This window comes from Pezoporus flaviventris, unplaced genomic scaffold (assembly GCF_033815535.1).
Source record: "Pezoporus flaviventris isolate CSIRO_AGI_PZ_B2104156 unplaced genomic scaffold, CSIRO_AGI_Pfla_v1 ptg000015l, whole genome shotgun sequence".
Lineage (NCBI taxonomy): Eukaryota > Metazoa > Chordata > Aves > Psittaciformes > Psittacidae > Pezoporus > Pezoporus flaviventris.
The window spans coordinates 29,381,481-29,406,154 of record NW_026892563.1 but is presented as its reverse complement, the minus strand read 5'-3'; the positions used below and the strand labels follow the sequence as shown (position 1 = coordinate 29,406,154).

Here is a 24,674-nt window from a genome sequence, read left to right as displayed (position 1 = left end):
TTGAGTTTACTGTTTATTTTTTAATACAATTAAACTCTAGGAACTCTAGGAAAAAAATGTTATATACAAAATACCTGTGATAAACAGAGCAGCTCACCTGGTAGAAAGACCCAGATATTAAGCCAAAAAGGTCTCATAGAAACCATTTGTGTTCAATTCACTGAATACAGCACAAGGCAATAGAAAACATGATTCATAGTATACGTGCTTAAGGAAAAAATAAACCAAATAACCTGCCCAACAAGAATACAAAATTGAACTGATGCTAGACGTATTTGTCAGTGAAACATTTTGTTTCCTTTAGAAGGAGTTAACTTCAAAGGTCAGAGGAGTCTGGTGACAGAAAGGTTTGGCACAGTACAGAGAACAAACCCTTCTCCAGGAGGCTGTGCAATCATCAGTCAGGAGCAGAAGTAAAGCATAGGACAGGCAGAGGGAAAAGGTTGTGTTGGTCCAACTGTCAGGGCTGTGGTGTGGTTGGTAAGGTGGAAATGCATTGTTATAGCAGGGAAGGAAGCACAGTGTTAAAAATGAGCAAACAAAATAACAAAAGGAGGGTGTTCAGCCTCCAGGAAGCTAGTAGTTTATGCTGGAAAGAGGAAGTATGGGAAGAAATGGAAAGTATGAGACACTGTTGCCTGTAGACCCAAGTCCTGCAATAAGGTTGCCTTTTGGAAACACTGTTTTCCGTGTCACCTGTTTTCTGCTTTCAACCAGAATTCACGAGTGCAAAGCTTATGGTTTCCTTATCACCCACCTTGTCTCTTTTTCTCTGTCAAAAAACCTTCAATAAGAATGTTTTGAAGCTCCCATTTCACTTCATACAGTGAGAAAACAGTAAAAAAGCTGATGGGGCGGCATGATGCTGCAGGAGTAGAAAAGGAGCAGTGCCTTATTTTTTACTAGCAACTCTTATCCCTTAGCCTCTTGTAGCTCAGTCCTCTATAAACCACTTTTAGTCCTCTTATTTCCTCCAGCAATTTCTCTTTCAATATGTACCTGCTAGAAAAAAGTGAAGTGGGTAGAATATTTCTTGGCTGTGTCCTAGCTTAAGCAACAACACGTCCCACAGAGAGAGTGGCATGGTGTTTGCTCTGCTCTGCTAACTACACACATGGATAGAGCAGCAAGGGAACAGGTACAGTTTGCAGTGGGACAGAGCAAAAGGGAAAACCAGATCTGTCGAACTCAGGGCAGGGTTGACTTAGGTTAGAATGCAGATTTGCTTAGGAAGCTTCGTGGGGCTTGGGGCTTTTTCTCCCCTGAAAATGAGAAACCACTTTTTCCTACACAGTAGGCAAGAATGTCACCCAGATTAGATGAGTCCTATCCAGTGTTAGAATCCTGCAGGGTACTTCCTTCAAGTCCCGGCTGGGAAGAGAGAACGCTAGCAGAAAGTGGCAGCATTCAACACAAAGTAAATCCCTATGTCACTGTGTGAGACTCCCAAGAATACGGAGAGCCTTCCCTAACAAGTATCCTATGCAAATATACAAACAAAAGCAGACCTATGTTTATGGAGCAAGGCTGAGTTACATTTCATTGCATGTAGATACATGTGAGATAAACCACAAATTGTTACAGAAATGCGGCGTTACAAGTGTGGGTAGGAAGGAATGCATGTAAGAGCTTGTACAAGTGTATGCACAGAGGCGTGCACAGTGCACCACCACTAGCACAGTGCTTTGTCAAATGTGCCCCCACAGTAATTCAGTGGAGGAGCCGTATGTTAGTACCTGGGTTGGTGAGGCCATCCTTTCAGGAGAGAAAGGTTACGAGAACTTCTGCCACTGCTGTGGATAAGCAATATTAGTTAGCTGCTAAGTGTGCTGTCAGTATGGATCATTCCCTAAAAAGTCTATTAGCCCTGAAAATAAGTATGAGGCACGTAGTTTCACTCAAGGTGCTTCTCTGTGAAAAGTGTGTGCATTATTGCCTCTCTAGGGGAGAAGGGACATGCATCTGTAATGGTCAAGTCCAAATCCAAAGTCCTCCAGCGCAAAGAACAGTACTGGCAGATAACCTGTGTGAGGCTGAATATAAAAAGTTTTAGCTGCTCCCAGTCACCACATGGAGGCACAGCCTGACTTGAGACTGTGTGTCAGGGTCTGGGGTCTGCCAAAGGCTAGCTCTGTGTTACTAAAGGGGCTTGTGGCTGTGGGCTGCCTGCCAGGGCTGTGCAGGGCCCCTGATGTTCACAGAGGCAGCATCAAAGCCAGAGGATCCCAAACTGTTGAACTGGTATGTTGATGCTCATGATACTCCTGCCCTGCTGCAGGAACATGGAGGGTCCTCCCAGCTGGAATACCAGTGTCTCGCTGTAAGGAGACCACACCACAGCTTCTGTGGCATAGGTGGGGGTTTGTGTTCATTCATACAGGATTATGTTGCCAGTCTTCATAAGCAGAGCTTTCTACTGCCGTCATCCCCTTTCAGAGAGCCGAAGGGTCAACACAATAAGTATTGCTGTACAATGAGCAGTGGGGACTGCAATGCGGAATACACAGGATAAGAAACCTGAGGGACACAGAGAAAAGATTTTACTTATTTTTCCTCCCCTTCTTAATCCTAAATACGAGGCAAGAACGTTGCAGGGCCGAGACAAAAGGGGATGACGTGCGATAGGCCTCCACAAGAGGGCTCCCACTACAGTAAAGGCGGAGCTGAGGGCGGAACAGAGGTAGACAGCTCAAGAGGGGCACTACAGTGAGCTGCTGTGCCTCACTGTGAAAAACTTTGGATCGTGGAGAGGTGCTGTCTGCGGAGTGAGGATGGCTAGTGAATGTGCTACCCTCTTTAAGCAGCAACAGGACGTGGCTCAGCACATCACACAGTTACGAGATGACTTGTCAGCCACTAGGGAAGCACAGCTTCCATCCCTGTCAGCTGACAAGCAGCAGTTCCAAGAGCTGCAGTTAGGAACACCAACCATTTGCAGAAAAAGCCTGGCAAGCTTTTGTAACAAAAGAGGAATGTGGCAGAATGGATTTATTCAGTAAGTGAACTCCTGCCACTTCCATCACAACCCCCCTCAGAAATCATGCTAACCAAGGCTCTAGTATCTGTTCCAGACAGGGCCTTCCCCACAGGAAAACATGAGTGCGTGGTCAGGTTTGGAAAGGAGACAAATGGCCTGAATGATAGTTTGCCTTCCTTTCGATCACAAAAATGTTACACTTTCAGATTACTGCAGTGCACGGCATGACAAACTCATGACTTCCAGGATTCTACAGCTGTTGCTCTACTGCATTGCCCTGGCAATATATTCAGTATGCCAAGGTGAGAGCAGGAAATGCAGTCACCTGGATAATGATGTGAATAAGAGCAGTTAGCTGCTAATCTTTACTTAAGTCTCTTAACTTGAAAAATGTCTTTTCGGAGGACACAGCTTTGAACACAGCTGAGCTTTCGAGCTAAAACAAATATAATGCTCTGTACTAGTAAAACATGGCTAAGTCAGACTTTTCCTCAGCCCATCCTTCACAACACCTCAGTATCACAAGTAGCTCCTTTTAAGAGATAGATGAGCATTTCTTGGGCAAGTGTCGAAGGGGAAACTTCTCCATTCCTCCAGCTGCTGAAAGGAACGGACATATCTCAGAAATGGACTGGCATTGCTAATCTTAATGGGAAAGCTGGAGTTGTTCTCTTGTTCATCTCTCCCTCACTTCCATTTGGTCAGTCCTTCATTTCTATCATCAGTGGTGTTCCCATGTTTATGCAACAGCAGTACAGGACATCCATGGCTCACAGGACATCCACCAGAAACAATCTCTAGGGAATGACACCACATGTGGGACCTATAGTAGTGATAAGCTACTACTCACAAATGAGTCAGGACAGTTCTTAGTTGAGAGGCCCACAAAATGAGAACAAGGGCCTGTCACTGCAGATCCTGATAGATGGATGACCATGCTACAAACCCCACCTCTCATATTAACCAGCTTCCTTACACAGGTTCAGAGGAGACACTGACAGTCAAAGTTGTCAATGTTCCTTTCTTTTCCTCTCTCTCTGTCTCCATCCCCATTTAGTCCCTAAATTGTTTTGTTAATTAAGGAAAATAATACTAAAAAGGCTTGCATACTATCCGTGCAGGGCCCACGCTGTGGAGAAAGCAGCTGAGCAGCTCAGGAAATTTGGCTCTCTACCATTTTTCACTAGGTTCATTCCAGGAAATCTGAAATAACCCCAACAAAGCAGTGCCCCACAAGCAACATGAACATCGTTCCTCTAGCCACCTGACCAGGAAGCGCCATGTGTCTGAGCTGGCAGTCAGGCCCTACCCCTTTTTACCCTGCATTTACCCTAAAGGACAGCATAGAGAGCTAACATTGTATGAAAATCAAATAGTATTTTAGCAGCTATTTTGCCAAGAGAAGAATGGTGAAGAAAACTTACCTGCCAATGCAATCTGGTCATACAAATGATGTTTCAGATGTCACTTTAGAGCACACAGGTGGCTTTGTACCCTCTTTCACATCCTGTTCCACTGAATCCTGACACTTAGAGCAGTGAGAACAGACTGAAAAAGAAGATCCCCTATTAGAATTTGAAATTACAGAAGACATAAATGTGCTGAATACAAATGTCTTCTTCAACAAAGTAAAGTATAACTGGCAGTGGGAAGAAAGGAGAGGAGAAATGAAAGAAACAAATCTTTTAGGTCTAGTTACTTTTATTTTTCCTTGGCAGGACTCATCCATGCAATACACCTGAATATGGCTGGCCTACAGACATTGGCTGATCTGACAGAAAGTTCTGTTACATATAAATACTAGTGTGTCATATGATACAACAATTTTCATTCCCAGGGCTTGGACCTCAGCCTGGCACAAAGACAGGTTGCTACCTGCTAATATGAGAATGGAAGGGACATAATGGTAAAAGTTACATGTCACTAAATGCAGTTTACCAAGTGAGTGTAAGAATGCCGGTATTAGAACCAGCCAGCCAACTCTTTCAGTGCTTTAAAAGGAGTTCAAATTAAACAGGTATCTCAGCATCTATGAATTACTTTTAACAATCAAGTTGAATCTTTCTATACTATTACAGCAAACTGCATAAATTTTACAACATGGATCCTAGGCTTTTCCTTAAGTGACCTTTAATCTTGGTATAATCTTGGTGCTTTCTGTTTAATTAACTGAAGAGCCAAAAAAAAAAAAAAAAATCTAGAGTTTTCATTCTTACATTACTGAAAAGATAGGCTGTGAGCTACCCAAAGTGTGGGGGTTGAACCTCAGCAAAGCATCTTCGTATTTTAGTTACCACTATAACCTGCATCTGAGAACTCATTTCCATTTTGCTCTATCTCTCTGTTCTTCCCTTCCATGCATGGCTTTTTGAGCTCGGAAACCACTCTTAGCACCAAGTCAGCTCCTGACTCAGCTTTCCATATGTCAGAACAGAGGTACTCTCAGAACTATTCTGAGCTCCTACAATAGCTCTTAAGGGTGATCTGTAGCAACAGCAGCAGGAAGTGCTCTTAGGACAAGTATTTCCCTCCCCAGGCATGTGGCAATGCACAGAAGCACTGAAATGTGACAATTGCACAAACTGGGAAGTTGGATTGAAGCTCTACCTTCAGTTTCATGGACCGTATGCTTGGTCTGGAAAGTGGCTGTACAAAATAGCACCACCTGACTCTGTAAATCCACTCCCTGTACATATTCTGAAAATGGGACTGAAAGGGAAATTCCACTTCATGCAGCCATGTCCCATGCTGTTGCAGGTGATCACATTCCACCACACTGGTGTGCTTTTTACATCTACTTTAAAAGCAATTTAATTTCTACATAAAAGACTACCTCAGAATACTCCAGATTCTTGCTAATTGAATGGTAAGGAACCTTTCAATTTCCAGCCTGTTATTTGTTTAGAGCCAAATCCTCCAATTCCACTTCATTTTCTCCTATAATTAGAAGTTTATTATCCACACAGCTAACAGCAAAGGCTGTGAGCAATTGTGATTTTCTTGGTTTCATCCTGCTTGCTGCTTTCCCATTGACACAGTCCCAGGGTACAGCAGGGGAAAAACAGCACTGGTGTCATAGGGGTGCATGAGTGGAAAAGGAGGAGGTGCACAGGTGTAGCCAAGAGTCACTGTCTTCCAGAAGCTTCTTTTCTTTGTGGTAAAACACCAGAAAGAAAATTAGCCCAGTCTGACTCAGTGGTCACGTTGGGTTGTGAAGGGATGTGGTTGGTGAGGAGGAGAAAAATAGCAATTCTACCTCCACACCTCTGACTTGGGAGTGTACTTGCCTGAAGTTGAAACAGAGGTAGCAGAGACACAAGCATGACAAACTTATAAGTGTCCCTAGGTGAATTGAGTTCCTGCTGCCTATCAAATAGCCTCTTTCCAACAGGGGATGCCGCTGTGACCATGAGATGCTAAGAAGCTCAGACTGCTGGCTTCTGGTTTAAGTTCCCTGAACTATCTCCAGACCTGACTTCCCCAGTGACCTGACAGAACTCAATTGAGTGATATTTATAACATGTTGCAAGGCCTGCTGCCTTTCTCCAGGACAGGATGTGGATAGGAAATCTACTGCTCTTGACTTCCAATACCAACTGGATGCCTAGCTGCCTTTATAAACCCATTTGATGTCTACCCACATCTTAAGGGGCTTTCTGATTAGGTCAGCTTAGACATGATGTGAAGCAACAGCTAATAGATGAAAATAACAGCAACAAAAGAAAATACATCTGCTCAGCTGCCAACAAACCCTGAGATGCTGGAGGTCTTCTTTGCCATTGAAAAACTCCTGGAGACATGTCTGGAGTTACTGAAGGCTTCACAGGGTGGGACAGGGAACCTCACCCATGCTGATTTTGGCCACATAAGGAAGACAAATCTATGTTTCTTGATTGGAATTCTCATAGAAGTGGAACATAGCTGTGCTTAGGTTTTTTGCTGTGGCTCTAGAACGATGCATTTTTGTAGCTTTGGCTCTGTGAATTTTCTGAGGGATTGTCTAAATAGGGTGTGTGGAGAGATCCAGTTCTGAAACTGTCAGTGCTCAGCTTTATCTATCATGATCAGCAAGATTCTTGGCATCTTCAAGCATGTTATATATAAACATAATACATAAAAATGTGCCTTTGTGAAACTCTTCAGTTCCGTATATCCCTGATTTTGGAAATACTCTGATCTGCTGTTAAAACTCCCCATCACCCCGTCACTCTCAAACCTGAAGCCTAGTGCTGCCCGCACTCAAAATGTAGGAAAAGTCCTGAGCTGGACTTCGATTTTGTCAAAGTAGATGGAAAAGAAAAAAAAAAGGAAAAGAAAAAAAGGAAAGGAGAAGGTGGTACAGAACTATCAGTCAAGTGTGTCAGCATAGCTTCTAAAAATGTGTATTTCACATAGAAGCTCCACAGGCAGCGTGAGGCTGTTTCTTGGAAAAGGATTGACACTTACCGTGCCTTGGGAGGTACCTTGCTGCTAGGGTGATAGCCAAAAGGAAGATGACAAAGATGATACTTGAAGCAGTAATGACATTATAAGATGGAGCCACAGTAGGGAGAACACAGTCATTTGTTTTTCCTGAGACAGAAGAAATAAAACATAAATAAAGGGCTCAACAACATACTGGCATATAGCAGGTACATGAATATTGGGGGTTCTGGACAAATTCTAACTTAGCCTGAAAAATTTACTTTTTCAGTAAACGAACAGACAAAGCTAGAGCTGACAACTAAATTTCCTTCATTCCCCTGTATTTGATACGTGCTGAAATTTTTAACACATTCATAGAATCTGAAATGCTGGGTCTTTGTCCAGAACAGGACTGAGGCAGACAACAGTTTAAAACACCTAAGCTGTTTTTCAAACTTATGGTTAGGGTTGGTGGAAAAGTCTGAGTCCATGTCTAGAAAACCTACATTCTCAAAAGTACTTTACAGGTTTTCTTACTGTTTTCACCAGATTTATGCCTATTTTTTTTCCCTCTGAATTCACAGGTGATGGAGAATAGTGCATTAAATAGACCAGAATAGGGCTTTTTTTTTTACCAGAAAAAGTGTTGTGGCAGAGTTCAGTGGATCTGGAGCCTTTGACTTTTCATCACTGGAGATGACCATTCTGATACTTGAGCATTAGGGTAGATAATGGGCTGTTCTTGTACAGTGAAGGAGAACCCTCATTCGACAGGAGGGACAGACTTGGTGCATGTTCACAGGTCTGCAGACCTATGTGCATAGGTCTTCAGATTTTCATCATCTGCATCTGGCATAATTATCCTTCAACTTTGTTAGACAATAGCCTGATCTGCTGTACAATATTCCCCTCCATGGTTTGCCTCCTGCATTTACCAGAGGCTCTATTCTGTCTCCACGTTTATTAAAGATTTATTTGGAGGACCATTTCCATCATAGAAAATGGGAAAATGGGAGTGGTTCTGCATTCTTAAAAATCAGAAAGTGGCGGTTTTGTGACTGCTGTTGTCACTGGTGGTTGCACCCTCCTCTGAGAATCTGTCTGACAACAGTGTATTACTATTATTACACTTTTTTGTTGCTCTCCTTTTTTATGTTATATGATATGCATAACCTTCTTCCATTACCATCTCTAGGGACATTATGCACTACATCTAGCAATAACCAATATTCATAAAGCCCTAGTTTCTGGCATTCGTTCTGAAACTCAATGGCACCTCACCTCATAAGCCCCTTTGATTTTAGTAGGATTGATGAATAAGGTACCTTGATGAATAAGCTACAATTGCCTAGGAAAAACAGTGTTTCTCTAGCTTCCCTTGAAGGTGCCCTTATCTTCGTATTGAAAACATCAGGCCCAGAGATATTTCAGAATACCTTTTTGGTAACAACATTAAAAAAAATAAAATCGTTTTGGCTTTAAGAATTTCCTTGCAAAACCCCTTCTACTGCAAAATATCTGGAGTGTAGTGTGCTGCCTCCCTCATGCTGTTTCCACTTGTGCCTCAAGCTTTTCAAAGCACAGACTTATCTATTATGTTATCACTTTCAAACCATGCACAGTGATGGAATTTTCATGCACATATTAAATATGTGTATGAAAGCGGAATTTTGCCTAGACCCCAGCTGACAGTTTGTTCAAGGAGGAAATTATTTTTATGTGCAACCTGTGGCTTTTAAGGCACACGCATTTCTCAAGTCCGTCCGTTCAAATACCAGTTCAGTGTCTCCCAAATGGCTCACAGGTGGAATCACTGGTCATTCTTGCATGAACAGACATACAAAATTTACTGCTTTCTCAGGCAGGCAATTCATCAGATTCAACAAAATGGGTTTGTAACACAAACTGTTAATAAAACCTACTCAGAAGCAAACTGGTGGACTTGGTAAAGCTGTTGTATTCAACGGAGCAAGTGATGTTGAAATCTTGGGTCACATTGAGTGACAGTTTGCCAGTGATGTTGTACGGGCTGAGGTTGGACTCGGTCACCCAGCTGGCATTCCACACCACGGACATGTTGTTGAGGGCTCCAGAGAGTCTGGGTTTGGGGAAACCTCCATAAGAAGAACACATTACCACCAGCTCAGTTGATTCACAAGAATCAGCGGATACTTCTGCTGTTAGGTTCGGCTCACTGAAGTCAGCTGAAGCAAGAAAGATTTAGTTACCGTTCTGGCAGATTACAGCAAGGCCTGCAGTTCTTATCACCCATGGTGAAAGCAAAGACTCCCCCACAGGGTATTCTTCCTCTGTCATAACCTGTTTGGTCTTTCTTTTGCCTTAGTGTTCTCCCCACAGCCTTGCCTGAATAAGACCTCGGCCTTTGCTTCTTCTCTCCCCTGGGCAGTACACACACTTCATGACCCCACCTCTCAACTGTCACCATTTCTCTCTACATACAGCAGTTTATGGAACAACAGAAGGAATCATATGAGAAACATGGGACTCAATAAAAATCCATATTACAGGCAAAAGCAGACAATTTTCTTTTCCCTCCATCATTAGTCCCTTTCCAGCCAGAAGCTCCCAGAGGATCTGTCTCTGCTGGGAAAGGAGGTGAGCCCTTTCCCTTGTTTCTCTCTGCTGGGCTGGCCAGCAAGAGACTGCACTACATTTTCTATATGTAATAAGCCCCTCCAGAAGCCCCCACTGAGAGCAAGACCAAGTCGTATTAGTCATTGCAAAAATGCATAGCAGTACACAGGGCCTCCCAGACTATGTTCTCACTGGACTTTTGTCTCATTGCCAAAGAGTTTTCAGAGGCTTCCCACCCACACAGCTTGTCCCATGCCTTCCTGCCTGGTCAAATGTGTTTGTAAGACTGCATGGTGAAATGGGTGAGAGGACTAATATGAGTGAAGAAGGAGAAAAAAGATGGCATCCATTTTAGTCTGCTTCCCTTTGCCAATTTGGTTCACCTGGTTACTGTAAACAGTTGCATTGGTATGACTGAGGATGCCCACAGGTTGCCATAAACAGTCCAGGGTGAGGAGGAAGAGGGAAGGGGTGGCAAAGGAACTACATAAGGCAACTGTACCACTGGAGAAATCTCAGTGGGACCACATCTTTAGCAAGAGAGGCACCAATCAGAAAAAGTAACTCAGCATGTGGCTTTCTGTTGGGCTTAAGTCACACCAACATGACTGCTGTCAAAATGAACAAACTCTCCTTCCCTCCCTGGCATGCTGTAGGTCTGTAGCCTCTACACCCCTCAGGCTCTAGCCCCAGCCAGAGCAAGACCAGGCAGAGAACTGCAGCAGGTAGCTCAACACACTCACTGCAAAATGACCCTTTTTGGAGCAGCTAATGTTTTGTCTGCAACTGCTCCCTGCCTGCCTCACCATTTGACCACATGACTACTGGGATCTGCATAAGGCAGACAGCCTTGTGGTTGTAGTGCATCTTCCATGGCTTCTGCTGACCACAGACTCATGGGCCAGGCTACCAAATAACTAATACCTAATGACAGGGTAACTTGCTTCGCACTGTGCAGCTGAAGGAAAGACCTGGATTTCCTTCCAGGCCCACCATCTGTTGAGCAGTATAGCATTGATGCCCAGTCTGGAAAGTAAGTCCATTCAAACATCGCAGCTAGCTTCACTAAGGCTAGCTTCACAAGCAAGCAATGGCCAGCTCTTGGGAGCTTGTTTTTATGTTGCTGACGAATCTCATTCCAGATGGAGAAATCTCATTTACCTGTCTGGAGGATTCCTGGAACTCTGCTGCTAAAGGTAATTCAAATGTATGTATGTATATAATTATATGTGTTACCAATATCTCTGCCTTTGGTTGAAACCAACTGCTACAAAAACAGTGGTAGAAATGGAAAATAATGTCAATGGAACTTTTTGTAGCCACCAAGAAAAGATTCAGATTCGTTTTGAGCAAAAGAACTCGGGTTGTTTCTTTAAGATGAAAAGCCTCCAATCTCCAGCTGAGTTCAGCCTTAGGTTGTGGAGCTGCAGTGCAGCCAGTGATCTGGCCAGCCCTCAAAGAGCCTGGGCTTCCCAAGAGCATTGGTGCAGGGCTGGGATGCTACTATGGTCACAGAGAAGCAATGCCACTCCCCTTCCTCTTTCAGCTTGGATGCTTCCCATGCACCAAGGGCTTAGTCTCTACTCTGCCCAAAAGACAGCAGAGGGCAGAGGTGGCCTAGGGCACCCACCAGCAGTGATACCTCGGAAAGTGTCCTAGGGGGGTGTCTTTTTCCAAGAGGGAGGCATCAAGGGGAGGATGTTGGGCTGGTGGTGAGAAAGGCAAATTTTCTGTACCAGGGGTAGCTTTGGAAAGGTAAGGAGGAAAGCTGCTAAAATGGAAATAGTTAACACAACTTCTGGCACTCTTTGAGGCTTAGTGCAAGTCTACCTGCTATACTATGACTAACACTTGGAGGAGTGTCCTTTACCCTGGGGATGGCACCAGAAAGCCTCAGGTGTTGGGACGCAATACACCTACCTGTAACAAAGAGGTTGACAGGCGCATTACACACAACCACGGAGTTCTGCGAAGATCTGAGGTGCTGAACTACACACCAGTAAGGGCCATTGTCCAGGATTTCCACAGGGGAGATCCACAGGGTGAGGTTCCTGGGGTCTATCTCTGTCCGGTTTTCATATCGGGCAGAGTTGTGCTCAGAGATCCTCTCCCCTGCTGCATAGGCAAGCACTACCTCTGTAATGTTCTTCTGCCAGTAGACCCGGTAGTTCTGTAGGCTTTCTGAGCTGGGAATTTCATGACAACAAGGCAGGCCAACTTTTTCTCCCACTTTGCTTTTGACTGCTTTCTTCTCCTGTGCATAGCCTGGGGGGAGGGGGGGGGGGGGGGCAAAGAAAAGTCAGTGAGACAGTGCTATAGCCTTGTGCCAGGTCCTGCTGCATACAGCTCAATTCTTTCAGCTCTATCTGCACTTGTTAATGTACCTCATCATCTACAGAGCTGTTTATAGCTTCAGCTCTGCACTGAGGAGAGGCCTCCCTTGGCATTGCCTTTTACGTGATGCTCCAGTGCTACTTAGGATCCTGAACAAATGATTTCTGAAGGCAAAGGCAGGAGAGTTACCTGCCTGAACAGAAATTTTGGTGGCCCCTTAAACACCTCAGAGTAAAGATTTGTCATTATTCATGTCAAGGTATAAAAACATACGTTCCCAAACTGTTATATCCTCTGCTTTTCCTTTTCAGACCTCAGTGTTTGGAAATTCTGTGTCACCCTCCAGTGAGTTTCCTGTATGTCACACAGAGCCAAAGTGGTCTGTAAGTCTGGGGGTTTCTGGGTTTTTGTTTTTTTTTTGGAAGAGTTCTTTTTTTTTTTTTTTCTTAAAGAAAAAACCCGAATATTTCAATATCCCAGAAGCTAGAAGCAACCCTACAATGATAAACAAAGTTTACAGCCATACTGTCATCAGCCTTCTAGTATTAGCAAATGAGGAATTTTGGCTAGTCTAGCTAAAACAAACTTGTATTTGTAAAGGCCCATGGGCCTCCCTTGAGATTACTTGCAAAACAGCACAGGCATTCCCCACCTCCTGCCCAGCGACCGTGTTGGTGCCATATCTAGTACACAGGCATGTGTCTCTTGTAATAAGCTGAGCTCCTTGAAAGGAGAAATTGGGTACAACTTTGACCACTAGCAGCAATCCCCCTGCTTCACACTGCAACTTCTCTGCACTACATGCCGGTGATCAGCCCTGTTTTCCCACTGTAATTCCTCTTTCCAGCGGGTAGGTGCTCTCAGGGTCCAGAACTTAACACGCGAGGGAGCAGTTTAGCAAGTCGCTCCTGCTGTTGCTGGAAGAGTCAGCTGTTATTAATGTGCTGTCCTGTGCTTCACCAAGGTCAGGGCAGGTGGTTGGGCTTTCACCCAGGTTTGTGCAACCTTCAGGATGAGACTTATCCCTGTGCATCCTGCTTTGTTAGTCCAAAAATTTGGGTTGCTTTACATTTGCCCTGTTTGCCTCAGCCTCACTACCATTAGCACCCATCTCAAGTAGTGGAAGGGGGGGGTACCAATCTGTTGCACTCCATGGGCTGAGAGCAGAAAACAAGGAAATAGCTGGCCTCAGGACAGAGAAGATTCAAATTCCCCAATTCCTTCCCTGAAACTTCTCATATAACTGGTTTTCCTCTGCTCAGCCACTTCACTGGCCTTCCAAAGGGAAAGAAGATTCAATTCCCCACCCCCCAGTCCTGTACTTCCCCTTATAATGCACTGCAGACTCTGAACAACCAAACTGTGGCAGACCATGAGCCCACTTGGCCCTCTGACCTCTATCAGCCAGCAACCAGTAGCAAGAAAAATTAGCTCTTCCACTCTATATGGGATAAGAACTGCCATATCTTGCAACCTTTGGCAGCCAGGCATTTTAGGGTTTCTTGACATCAGCAGTTTCATCACTACTGCTAGACCTACCCCTTGAAGAAGAGATTTTGCTCCTTCAGGAATGCATGTATATTTCTTGGCTTCCACAACATCCTGTGACAATGAGTTGCACAGTTTGATTACATGCTGTGTGAAAAAGCATTCACCAGTAGCCCAGTTTAGGCTGAGTTTTGAAGTTCCTCCTCCTGTGTACCTGCAAGTGTGCGTGTTTTTTTTCCCCTCAACTACATCTGTGCTTGCTCTCACAGTTCAGGTCTATTGCTGGAGAGGCTCACAAGAACAGCCAGTTTGAACTTTGGGACTGTGGACCCTAATAAAGACAATTTTCTATTTTCTTTTGCAGCAGCAGTGGAAGAGTAGGCACACAGCAAATGTCAGGGTGACATCGCATCATGAGTTGCATGAGGTTCTCCGCACCTTGCCCCTAAGAGTCTCCTTTGCAACCAAAAGGAGAACAAAAACCTTCTTGGCAGTACATGTGCAGGGTTTGGAAACTCCTGCTGATGTCACATCTACCCTTAAAAGGCTCTGCACCCTTGAAACTGCAACCTGAATGCTGCAAGCCTGAGGGAACCAAAGTCCTTGAAGAGTCATTCAGCCCCACAAAAGTCCCCTTTCACTTTAAAGATGAACTGCAAAGCAAAAATGAAAATCCAGTTCTGTCCGTTTCTGTGCTGAATGCTCTCTGTGACCAGGCTGTGGGGGAGGTACTCACCATGCAAAAATTTTTAATGACTTCCAGAAAAGAAAAATCCCTCCTTTTCCCACCCCCCTGAAGCCCACCCAGTCCCAACCATCCACACACACAGCTCCATCACTGGGAGGCCACAGTGTGTGACAACACTGACCTGATTAAAGGGCTGACTTCTGCCCTAGGCAGAAAAACATGCTCCGTTCCAACTATACCTGTGCTGCAGGTGCCCCATATAGCAGAGCTACTTAGAAATGAGTGCAGAGGAAAACCATCCTTTCTTATTTGCTTTCAGAGTCAGCAAGCAGGAGAGCTCTTGAGCCTGTGTTCCTATTTCCTTCACTCCTCGTCCAAGTCATGTTTCAGAAACGCCACAGTCACAGAAGCTTGGTGATCCTACCACACATAAAGTCACAGAACTCCTGCAGAGACAATTGACTGCAAAAGGCAGTAAAAGACCACACAATAATCTAGAGAAACAGCATTGAGCTGCTGGAAACCTTCAGGTAACTCCTGAAAACCCCAAAGCCACTCTCTTTCCCCTCTGTTCCAAATTTTTCTGCTCTTCTAAACTGCTTTGCCTTTTTTTGGTCTTACCTCACGTTACCTGGCTTTGCACACAACCCACGAAGCAATACATGTGATGGGAAAGGTCCTCCTTGCTGGGCCTGGATCTTTTGCCCCTGCGTAAGCAGCAAGGAAGACTGTGGATCCACACATTTTTTTTTCAGAAAGCTCTGGGGCAAACTGCTGGTGGCCTTCCAAACCCAGGAGGATCAAAACAGTCTTGCATTGGTTTTATCTGTAAGTTTCCCTCTTTATCTCTGCAACAGCAGCCAGTCTCTCCACTCTTCAATTATTAGCATCACTGAACTTTGCCTAGGACCATGCACATGGGACTCCTGCTCTGTCAGGGAGCTGACATTGTTGCGCAGGGGCTGGTAAAAGGGGCTTGGCGCAGCTCTGGGAGGAGATGCACAGTGTGCTGTGGTGAGGCAAGGGCACTTCTGGTAGCTGAGGCTGCGCCAGCTCAGGAAAACACATCTTGTGGAGCTGCAGCTTTCTCTGGGAGGCCACCCCTGGGGTTGGTGTAGGAATCACACCTAACAGTCCCTGGGTAATTCTACAGCCTCTTTTTCTGTGAATAGCACATTTGCCCCAAACTTGTAGGATTTATCCTTTGAGGACAACACAGTATTTTACAGGGATTTCCAACCAAGACAGATAAGCAGTTGAAAATCTGAGAAATTCTGAAAAGCTGAGTCTTTAAAGAACCAGTTACTGGCTGTTGGACTACTCTTTATCAAAGATGATTTTAGCAGTGAGGAATCAGATTTTGCCCAGGCTTTCCATGGGGTTAAAATTCAGCAAGTGTCCTGTGCTACACTGGAACACATGAAGAAATGCTTTGTATTTAAAGCAGTGTTGTGACAGATTCCTGTGAACACACTGATCACAGAAAGACCCTATTAGATAACCTCCACGTGGGGACATCAATTCAGCAGTACATAAAAACACTACCTTTTCAATGTAATGACCCCATGCAATGAGAAAGATGGGATGAAACAGAGAAAAGTGAGTGCTGGCAGGCCCTTCTGGCTGTCCATTTTAAGGACTCTGTGACTGTATATTAACCTTCTACCCAGACTCCATTCCATCAAATAGAGGCACGCAAAGGGAAGTCTCAGCATGCAGAGAATGGAGGAGTGGCTCTTTCCCTTTGCACAACCCCAAGCCTAACTCCTATCACAAGCCACAGGCCTGTTGATGCAGCTACAAACCCAGATGGCTTCACTCATGCCACAGTCACCTCTTGGGAGGTCATGTTCCCTTACTCATTCCAAATGCAGTGAGAGAGGAGCAGAAGAGAAGGAAGAAAAACAGCAGTGCACTTCATTTGCAGTGGTTCCACTGTCCCGTACCTGCTAGTCAAGCATGCCTCCAGCAATTGAGTGACAGGATTAATCCTACATTACAATGATGTCATGGCAGGCCTGAAGTAGGGAAGCAGTGTGAAGAGGTTTATCTAAAAGTTCATCTCTGTTTGCTTCTGTGCTGTAACCTCAGGGTGCTCTGCTTGGAGCAATACATCAAGGGCTCGGCTCCCCTGATGTGGCTCTATGCACTTCCCATCTTCACATTGCCACATTCCTCCTAAACAAAACTATAACCTTGCTTTGCCCAGCTCTACACTGCTTGATATAGCAATGATTATAACATCCACATGGTGTTTTGGTGCCTGACTCCTTCAGCAACCTTCATTTCATTTTAATGCTTTTTTGTTCCACATGCAAAGCCTGTAGTGAAGAAAATCTTGAAGTCAGGAATTGATGCGACAACCAAAGGACATCTTCCTGTGTCTGTAGACAGAAAGACAGCCCATCTTTGGGAGTGTGTACTAATCCCATTTTTTCCCAGCAGCTTGAGGCCCTATTGATGCTAAATTAAATTATCCATCTTATTTGTTTCCCTGAGCCTACTTTGATAAACAGAGATGTACTGCAGGTAACACTCATTTTAAAGTGGTTCACAGGGTGCCCTCAACACATGCCAGTGTTTGATATGGGCTCAGTTTCTTAGACATGAGTACTGCTGAAGCCCTCCATGTGACTGCAGTTTCTTTTGCAGGTTACAGACCAAAAGCCCTGCTTTCTCCAGTCTCAATCGCTGCTCACCAGAGAGCTGATTTCACATACTTGGGTAGCCTTTTTGCCACAAAAGTCATCAAGGCAACTCAGCCAAATAGAGAAGGAAAGGAAGAGCCGTAACCAAGTCACAACCCTGTCAAAAGCCTGGCTTTAAAGGGAAGGAAACTCCATTACCACAAAAAGCTCCATGATCTGCAATTAGCAACTGAGAAGATGAAAGGGAATCTGAAATCCTTTGGTGAAGGCGCTGGGGCAGCTGGTATTATGCCGTCTTGCTCCAGCCCATGTTTTGGTACTTCTTGAGATAAAGATCTACTGCTTTCTGAGTCACCACTGCCTGAGCTGGGACAAGCCCACTGCCTGGGTATGTCCAGTCTGCTTTGCTTACAGCATGAGTAAGATCGCAAGTCTCTGCAAATCAGTCAGCAGATTTGTCATCATGGCCCTAGCCAGGAGATAAGAGCCAAGCAAGGAGATGGACATGAGATGCCAAAGTTTTTGGGGGTGGGATGGGGACTATATTGTGTCTTAAGATCTTCGCCTTTGGTGTGGAGTCCTCCACATTACGTTGCCTGGGGAGGAGAGGAAGGAGGGCTTGCTTATCTTGACAGAAGGACTTCTTTGACTTGGGGAAAGGAGCAGAGGGAGAGTCTTTCTGAATTTCCCCATTTCTCTATTCCCAGACTGTGGCATAGGTGACCCCACTAGAATTAAAAAGGGCAGGGGGAGACACCAAATCTGGATGTCCTCATGGGATTTGCATATATTAGTTCCTTTCAAGATCAAATTCCTGCAACTGGCTCAGCACTCTTGTGATTTTGAGTTTGGGGGCAGAAACTGGATGTAGCAGTTGTGTAAGACAGGCCTTTGGCAGAGATCTGTTGCACACAAGGACAAAAATAAATCTGTTAATTTTTCCCCCTGCAGACTTTGTCTCTCGCCGACTGGATCACTTTGTACTTCCTCTATACTTATCTCCCAGCTGAAGATGTTCTCAGATAATTTTCCTAACTCCTCCAGAACCACTGTCATATATACTGCTGTCCTCAGTTCAGCTTTTGAAGTTGCAGTCCACCCCACTGCTTAAGGCCACAGTTTTCTACAGTGCTTGCTAAATCTCACTGCCTCGCGTGCTCCCCAGGTAGCCAGCCCTCTTTTGAAACTAACAGAAGGTGAAAGTATCCAGTAACCAGGAAATCTCACATAAGCCCACACAAAAGTAGTAGAAGTTATAATTTTTAATTATTTCTTTTTTGCTTCTAAAGGACTTGCCCACAGCAACATTCAGCAGTGCAGCAAACAATGCCACAGGCCTGCCAACCATTATCTCATTATAAAGACCTGGTCCCTGCTCAGGCGCCAACTCGGGAACACTTTGCAGGTGACAGCCTTAACAATGACCCTGGGCTGGCTGGAGCAGACATCAAACAGCCCTGTATAAAAGTGCGGCATGGCGAATGGTACTTAACTGAAGGATGGCTAAGGAAATGAGACCAAAGCAGTCCAGAGATGTCTTAAGGCTCTAAAGGTCAGAGGGAGTGAGATGACAGAGTTGTGTAGGGGGCTCTGTGGGCACGGGCAGGGTGGCTCAGGGAAGGGGCTCCTCAGCTTGTAGGAAGCAGTCTGACAGTCTCTTCAGACTGATGCACTTCCCTTGGCACAGGGAGGAAATACTTGTCTGCCATGCGCTTAAAACTACACCTGAGGGACCTGCTACGGCGTGAGTAGTGGTGCACGCAAAGGCTTGCTCCATGGTCTTTCTAAGAACTTATTCTATGATACAGTAGCATTCTGGGCTCACCAAAAGGTGAATGCCTTTTGAGCACAGTATAGCCAGAAGTGCCACTGTTAGCCAGCAGTCAGCACTTTTATTTTCATCCAGGGAGTCCCCTGGGAACAATGATATTTTAAAAGCATAACAGTGAAAAAGCAGAAATAAAGCCTGTGGCATTTCTGCATTGGGGAAGATTTACATATTCTCAAATGACCTCCTGTGGCTCCCGATGGCGATGCCTGTCCAAGGGGACACAACAGCTATAAATAAAGTTTATCTATTTACAAACAAAACCACCCCCCTTTTGCCAAGCAAACAGACTTCACTGCATTCAGCATGCTTGCCTTGCCACCTCATGAAAACACCACATCCACATGTGCGCAGCACTTATAGTAGGACACACATGTTTAAAAGTGAGAAGGGTTTCTCTGAATGGAAATTCTCCTCCAGCCTGGTACAACCTGTGGGTGCAGCCAGAAGACAAACTGGCCTTCTCCACATGAGCAGAGGGGATCTGGCTCCCCATTGGGGAGCTCTCTTCCAACCACACGAGCTCCCTCCCACTGCTTTCCTTGCAGGGCTCTTCAGAGGCTAGTTCAACATGCCACACTGGTGTAAAACAAGGGGAAAAAAAAGAAACTTTCTGCTAAGCAAGCTGGACCACCCAAGGATCAGAAATGTACTAGAGCCAGTGCAAGGAAGAGGACCCTTGCATAGCCAGAAGCAGAAGAGAGGGTAGCAGGACTGCAACTTTTGGTGGCAATAAACTGTTTGCCCCCCCCAGCCATGCAGCCTCCAAGGTACACAGCGTTGGGTATAAAAGCAAGCTGGCACTAGAGAGGCTGGGCTGACCCCTGCAGAAAACCAACTTATCACTGGCAAGGCAGGGGGATAACCCAGTCAGTGGCAGCCTTCATTTATGTCAGATTAATTACGCCCATTAAATCATGCTTGTAACTCAGAACCAAGGCAGCAATGAGCAGGAGAGAGGGGGCAGCAGCTTCTGTTGGTAACCTCTGCAAAGCATAAAATCTTCAGCCCCAGACTTTGCATGTTTAAGTGCAGGAACGTCTGACATTCAAGTTGCAAAAAGGATACAAATGTCTCAGTGATCCAAGAAATGCAAAAAAGCTGTTGCCTTCAGACTAATGTGAGCTCACAGGAGCTACCTGGGTTCATTCTGATCTCACTGGGAAAAAAACAATATGTGGGTAAAAGGAATGTTTGACTGGTAGCTTTACACACTTGGTATGCAGGTGTAGAGCTGTATTTTGACAGTGCAAGAATGACGCTTGTCTACATTTAATTTTTATTTTCCTAAAGAATTTTTTTGTTTAAAAAAAACTCCAACAAAGTCTATAAGCAAAAGCAGGAGCCTTTAGTAGGGCTTCTGTTTCCCCAGACAAGCTGTTACAGCAGGTTTCACTCTGGACAGGCAGACAAAGGAGTTCCTTAGTTCCGCTGCTCTTGTTTTTGACCCAAAGTCATTTATTTTCTGCATGTCTGGAACAGGAGGAGACAGAAACTCATCCGAAACAGAAATGTAAAAAAAGAGGTGAAGGCAGCAAGAGCGATAAGATGGAAACTCAATTTGCATCCAGTGATCAAGTAGGCAAATCCAGTACATACAGAAAAGCTTCTGCCATCTCCCCCATGAACCCATACCAGAGTGGACACAGGAAGTACATGATAAGCACCCTAAAGCTCATTGACAGACACTTCAGTTTTGGGGGGTGCCCACGAAACAAGGAATCTTTCTTATTCCCAGCCCTCTTTTCTGAAACCCAGCTCCACTCCAAACGCTTTATTGGCAGTAACATGCAAGTGGGGATTATGAGAGTGAGTTACTCTAAGACAGTGCTTGCTAGCAATGAGGAGGGAAGTGGATATTCCCTCCCCACCCCAACTCTCCAATAACTCAGAAAAGCTGTAGGGATTTTCCTCAAAACTTCCCAAAACTTTTCACCACTGGGAAGAAACTAAGAAGTAGGTGGTCCCCAGTCAGAAGAAAAGACTCTAGGGAAACTTAAAAGGAGTGCTCCATGGACACAAAGCTGGGATTGCTTTGTGCCTGTGTTTGCGCACAGGGCAGGGAAAGGTTGTACTGAGGGACTTCTAGCAACATTTTCCTAGTATAACAAACTGGGACTGAGAAGATCCTGCAGATTTTTGGAAGGTGTGAATGTGCAATGGCAGGAGAAAAGCCTGGCAATGTGTTCAGACCATAAATAAATAAGTTTGTGCTGTAATCAAGGCTGCTCTACCACTTTTCCAGTGTGCTGAGACAGCAGGGTATTCATGCACATCAGTGTCTCCAGCAGTAGAAAACATCTCTGCTTTAAATTACACTGGCACTTCAGGGGTCACCTCAGGTGAACCCCAGAGCAGCAGAATACAGTTCAAGGGCAAACACATGTATCTACGTAGACATAGACAATTTCCTATGAAATACAACCTTCAAATAATCCTTTTTAATAAAGCCCCCCACTCATGCCTTCTACTGATGTGATGTGAAAATTCAGCCTTGCATTTCCCTGTATTACCATTTTACTCCCACAGGCTGTACAGAGAGCACCTGCTTTCATCCTAGCATGCTAACTGACCTTTTGGAGCTGTACAGCTCTGAGCTGTACAAGCACCAGGACAGCTGAACTAAACCCAAGGATGCAAGATGTAGCCACAGGCTCTGGGTGCCAACTGTGCTTTGATGTGGACATGAGCAGTCCCACGTGGAGTCAGTTCTGTAAATACTGGCTTTGATGACTTGCTTAACAATGTGTCAGCAGGGCAATGGCAGGGAGATGGCAGACCCCCAGGGCTTCACTGTTTTGCCACAGCAAGGTCAGAAGTCGAACCTTGTGGTCCCTGTGGGCCACCTAGGGAAGGCATCAGCTACAAATCCCAGTGAAGCTTTTAAAACCATTCATTTGTGGGTACTGTACCATATATTTTCAAAGGTCATTAAATGTAGGAATACCTCTTTTTGGAGAGAAAGGTGTCAGGGTGTGCCTGCTTGAATACAGAGAGAGAAAGGAATGACATTGGCTGTGCTGTTCTTTCCAGTCTGCTGAGAAACTTGAGGCACCAGCACTTCCATTGACTTATTGTGTGGGAAGCATCAAACAATTATTCTCAAAAAGCTGATATAATGCTTTAGAATAGCCCCCCCCCGCAGAAATAAACCTCAGGATTTTGTAATTGATAGATTTGGAGAAGTAAGTCTTCTCAGCAAGAGGATGACCAATTCCTGCTGGCCTACAGATTTGTGCATTATTTTTGCCAGCCCAGGCACCTGTCCCTCTGCCTCCCAGCCCATTCCCAAGCCCTTGATGCCACCATGATCTTTACGGCCCCTCTCAGCTGCCTTCTGCCCTTTCTGTCAGCTCACCATGAGGACACCCTCATGTACACCCCATGGCATCTGGCTGCTGGGGTGCTGCTTGTGGCTAGCCAACAGCTTCCATATAGCAAGCAAGGACACTGCATCTCTGCCAGATTTGCCTTCCTGTCAAATGTGGTTGAAACTGGGCTGGGGATTTCAAAGTTAGAAGCTGGCTTAAAAGACACAAAGGGAGAAGGCAGGATAAACTATCATTCATTTAGCAAACCATATCAAAAAAAGCACAACTATAGGAACACCTGGTTTTCTATTATCAAATTTCTATTTCTAGTATATTAGCATGCATCAGACTGTATATCCACGTATTGCTGGGTTTTGGCCTTGGAATCAGCATTATTTTTAGAGAAACTAGATGACTGGTGAATTACCACATGCTTATAATTACATTAATAACAGACCACAAGCTCATCAAATAGAGAGAGAGAAACAGTTCTGCACATGATAAATTGTTCACCCATCGCAGTACAGGCAAAATACATCTGTGCTTGATATTTGCTTCACAAGCACAAAGGTTGGAGAAGGCGGAAGACAGGAGAGCAGAGATCTCATGAGCAGCATTTGAGGTGGTTGCTTTCTCTACAAGTGAGCTCTGTGATTCAATCCTTGTTAAAATTAGAGTTATGCTTTAAGATTCTGAGACTGAAACTCAAAATGAAATTCAGCATCAAATATCTCCCAGTTTCAAAACATCAGCATGAAAAGAAAATTTTGCGTCACTTGGTTTTTAATCAAAGCCTCAGTTCAGCCCAGGTTTGCTCTAGAGTATCATTAGCTACATTGAGACACTAACATTGCCGATAAGCACAACCTGTTTTGCACCCACAGCAAACCCCAGCTCAGAAGTGAGTTTTGTGTGGTTGCAAGGTTAACACCTCACACAGCTAGGAGGACTCATCCCAAGCCTCTTGAGGTCAGGAGGGACCTGTGGACTTCAATGAGTTTTGCTGCAGGTCCTCAGAGAAGGATGGGGGACGCCCCTTGCAGTCCTCTGACAGGGACTTTGTGTTGCTGAGGAAAGCTCTCCCTGTGTCCTGTGCTGTCTGGGCAGCAGAGAGCCTTCCAACCCGTCACACTGTCCTGTCTTTCCCACCGCATGCTCACTTCTATCCATCCAAAACACTGAAGAAACCACTCTACCACCAAATCCAAAGCCTGATGGGCTGCAGCACATGCTACCCACAGACATCAGGTGCCCTGAAAACACTCTTTTCCCACTGCAGTGGGAGGGGTGACCACCCTCTGGGAACCTGCAAGTGTGACTGGCTCGGGGAGCTGAGAGCTCCAGGGACCTCCATGCTCGTCGCCGTGGTTAGCGGAGCCAGCCACCTCAAACCCTGCCCTGGCAAAAGGCACCAGACTGAGCGCCCTGGCGGCTGCCATCCCCTGCTGCCCCATACACGGGTGCTGTGGCCCAGCACAACCCCTGCTGTGCTCCCACACCAGCATCTCCTGCTTACCTAAACTAAGGCAGAGTAGCACGAAGAGCCCGATCCCCAGCCACCTCCTCAACGCCAGTGCCAGTGGGGCGATGGGCAGGCACACCATCTTCCTGTAGCTCCTGGGCCTGGAGGAGAGGGAACACAGATAGGGGAGCAGTGCCTGAGGAGCCACAGCACTTGCCATCACGTCCCTTTCCTTCCTGCCCACTGCAGCCCCAAGAAACCACGAGCACAGGCACAGCCCTTTGCACTTCCCTCACAGGGTACCTGTGGCTCCCCGTGAGGCAGAGAGGGGGCTCAGTGCCAGGCCATGGGTGCGTGGCTCCTGCAGCAGGGCCACCGAGGCGCTCACTCCACACCAGGACAAGGGGAAGGCCAGGCGCAGGCGGGTGCTCAGCCTCATAAGTCACTTCATGCCCGCCTACAGCTTCCTTATGGGCTTGCGTAAGGGCGTGGGTGCCGCCTTCGGCCCTCAGTGCTGGGTGCTGGTTTGGTTGTGCCTCCAGCAAGGGGGCAGGAGGGGTGAAGGAGCAGGAAAGAGCCCTGCCCACAGCCATTGGGTGCTGAATGTAAGTGTCAGGCAGCACTGGCACCAGTGGGGCTTCTCAGTTGGAGCTTAAATGCAACTAAGCTAAACAGCTGACGCTACTTGCTGGCAGTGTGCACCTGCAGCCCAAAGAGCCAGCAGTGATTCTTGCCCTCTACTGAGCTCTCATGAGACCCCACCTGCAGTGCTGTGTGCAGCTCTGGAGCTCCCAGCACAAGAGGGACATGGCCCTGCTCGAGTCTAGAGGAGGGTCATGGAGATGATCTAAGGGCTAGAACACATCTGCTATGTAGACAGGCTGAGAGAGGCAGGCTTGTTCAGCCTGAAGAGAAGGCTCTGGGGAGACCTTACTGTAG

The 24,674-nt window shown here is 45.7% G+C and overlaps 1 protein-coding gene across 5 annotated transcripts; it reads right to left on the bottom strand.

Moving 5' to 3' along the window:
- Positions 1–24,433, bottom strand: LOC133269774 (T-lymphocyte activation antigen CD80-like). 5 transcript variants are annotated; one of them, XM_061454469.1, is made up of 7 exons: positions 24,039–24,433; positions 23,790–23,890; positions 11,897–12,241; positions 9,304–9,585; positions 7,424–7,549; positions 4,402–4,525; positions 1–1,002 (listed from the first exon to the last, which is right to left on the bottom strand). In XM_061454469.1, exons 1-6 carry the CDS (start codon positions 24,326–24,328, stop codon positions 4,419–4,421), a joined length of 1,251 nt encoding a protein of 416 aa, XP_061310453.1. In that variant the 5' UTR covers positions 24,329–24,433; the 3' UTR covers positions 1–1,002; positions 4,402–4,418. The 5 variants fall into 5 exon arrangements, with proteins under 5 accessions (XP_061310453.1, XP_061310452.1, XP_061310457.1 ...); XM_061454468.1 differs by lacking the exon at positions 1–1,002 and adding an exon at positions 2,325–2,517 and having other exon boundaries at positions 24,039–24,425; XM_061454471.1 differs by lacking the exon at positions 1–1,002 and adding an exon at positions 3,467–3,577.
- Between the last annotated feature and the right edge of the window lie 241 nt (positions 24,434–24,674).

Excerpts from the sequence above, each read along its gene's own strand:
- LOC133269774 (XM_061454469.1), bottom strand. The coding sequence starts at position 24,328 with ATGGCTGTGGGCAGGGCTCTTTCCTGCTCCTTCACCCCTCCTGCCCCC. Across the intron at positions 12,242-23,789 it reads GCTACTCTGCCTTAGTTTAG|GCTATGCACAGGAGAAGAAA; the intron begins GTAAGCAGGAGA and ends CCCTCCCCCCAG. Across the intron at positions 7,550-9,303 it reads GTCCACCAGTTTGCTTCTGA|GAAAAACAAATGACTGTGTT; the intron begins GTAGGTTTTATT and ends CTTCTGTCTCAG.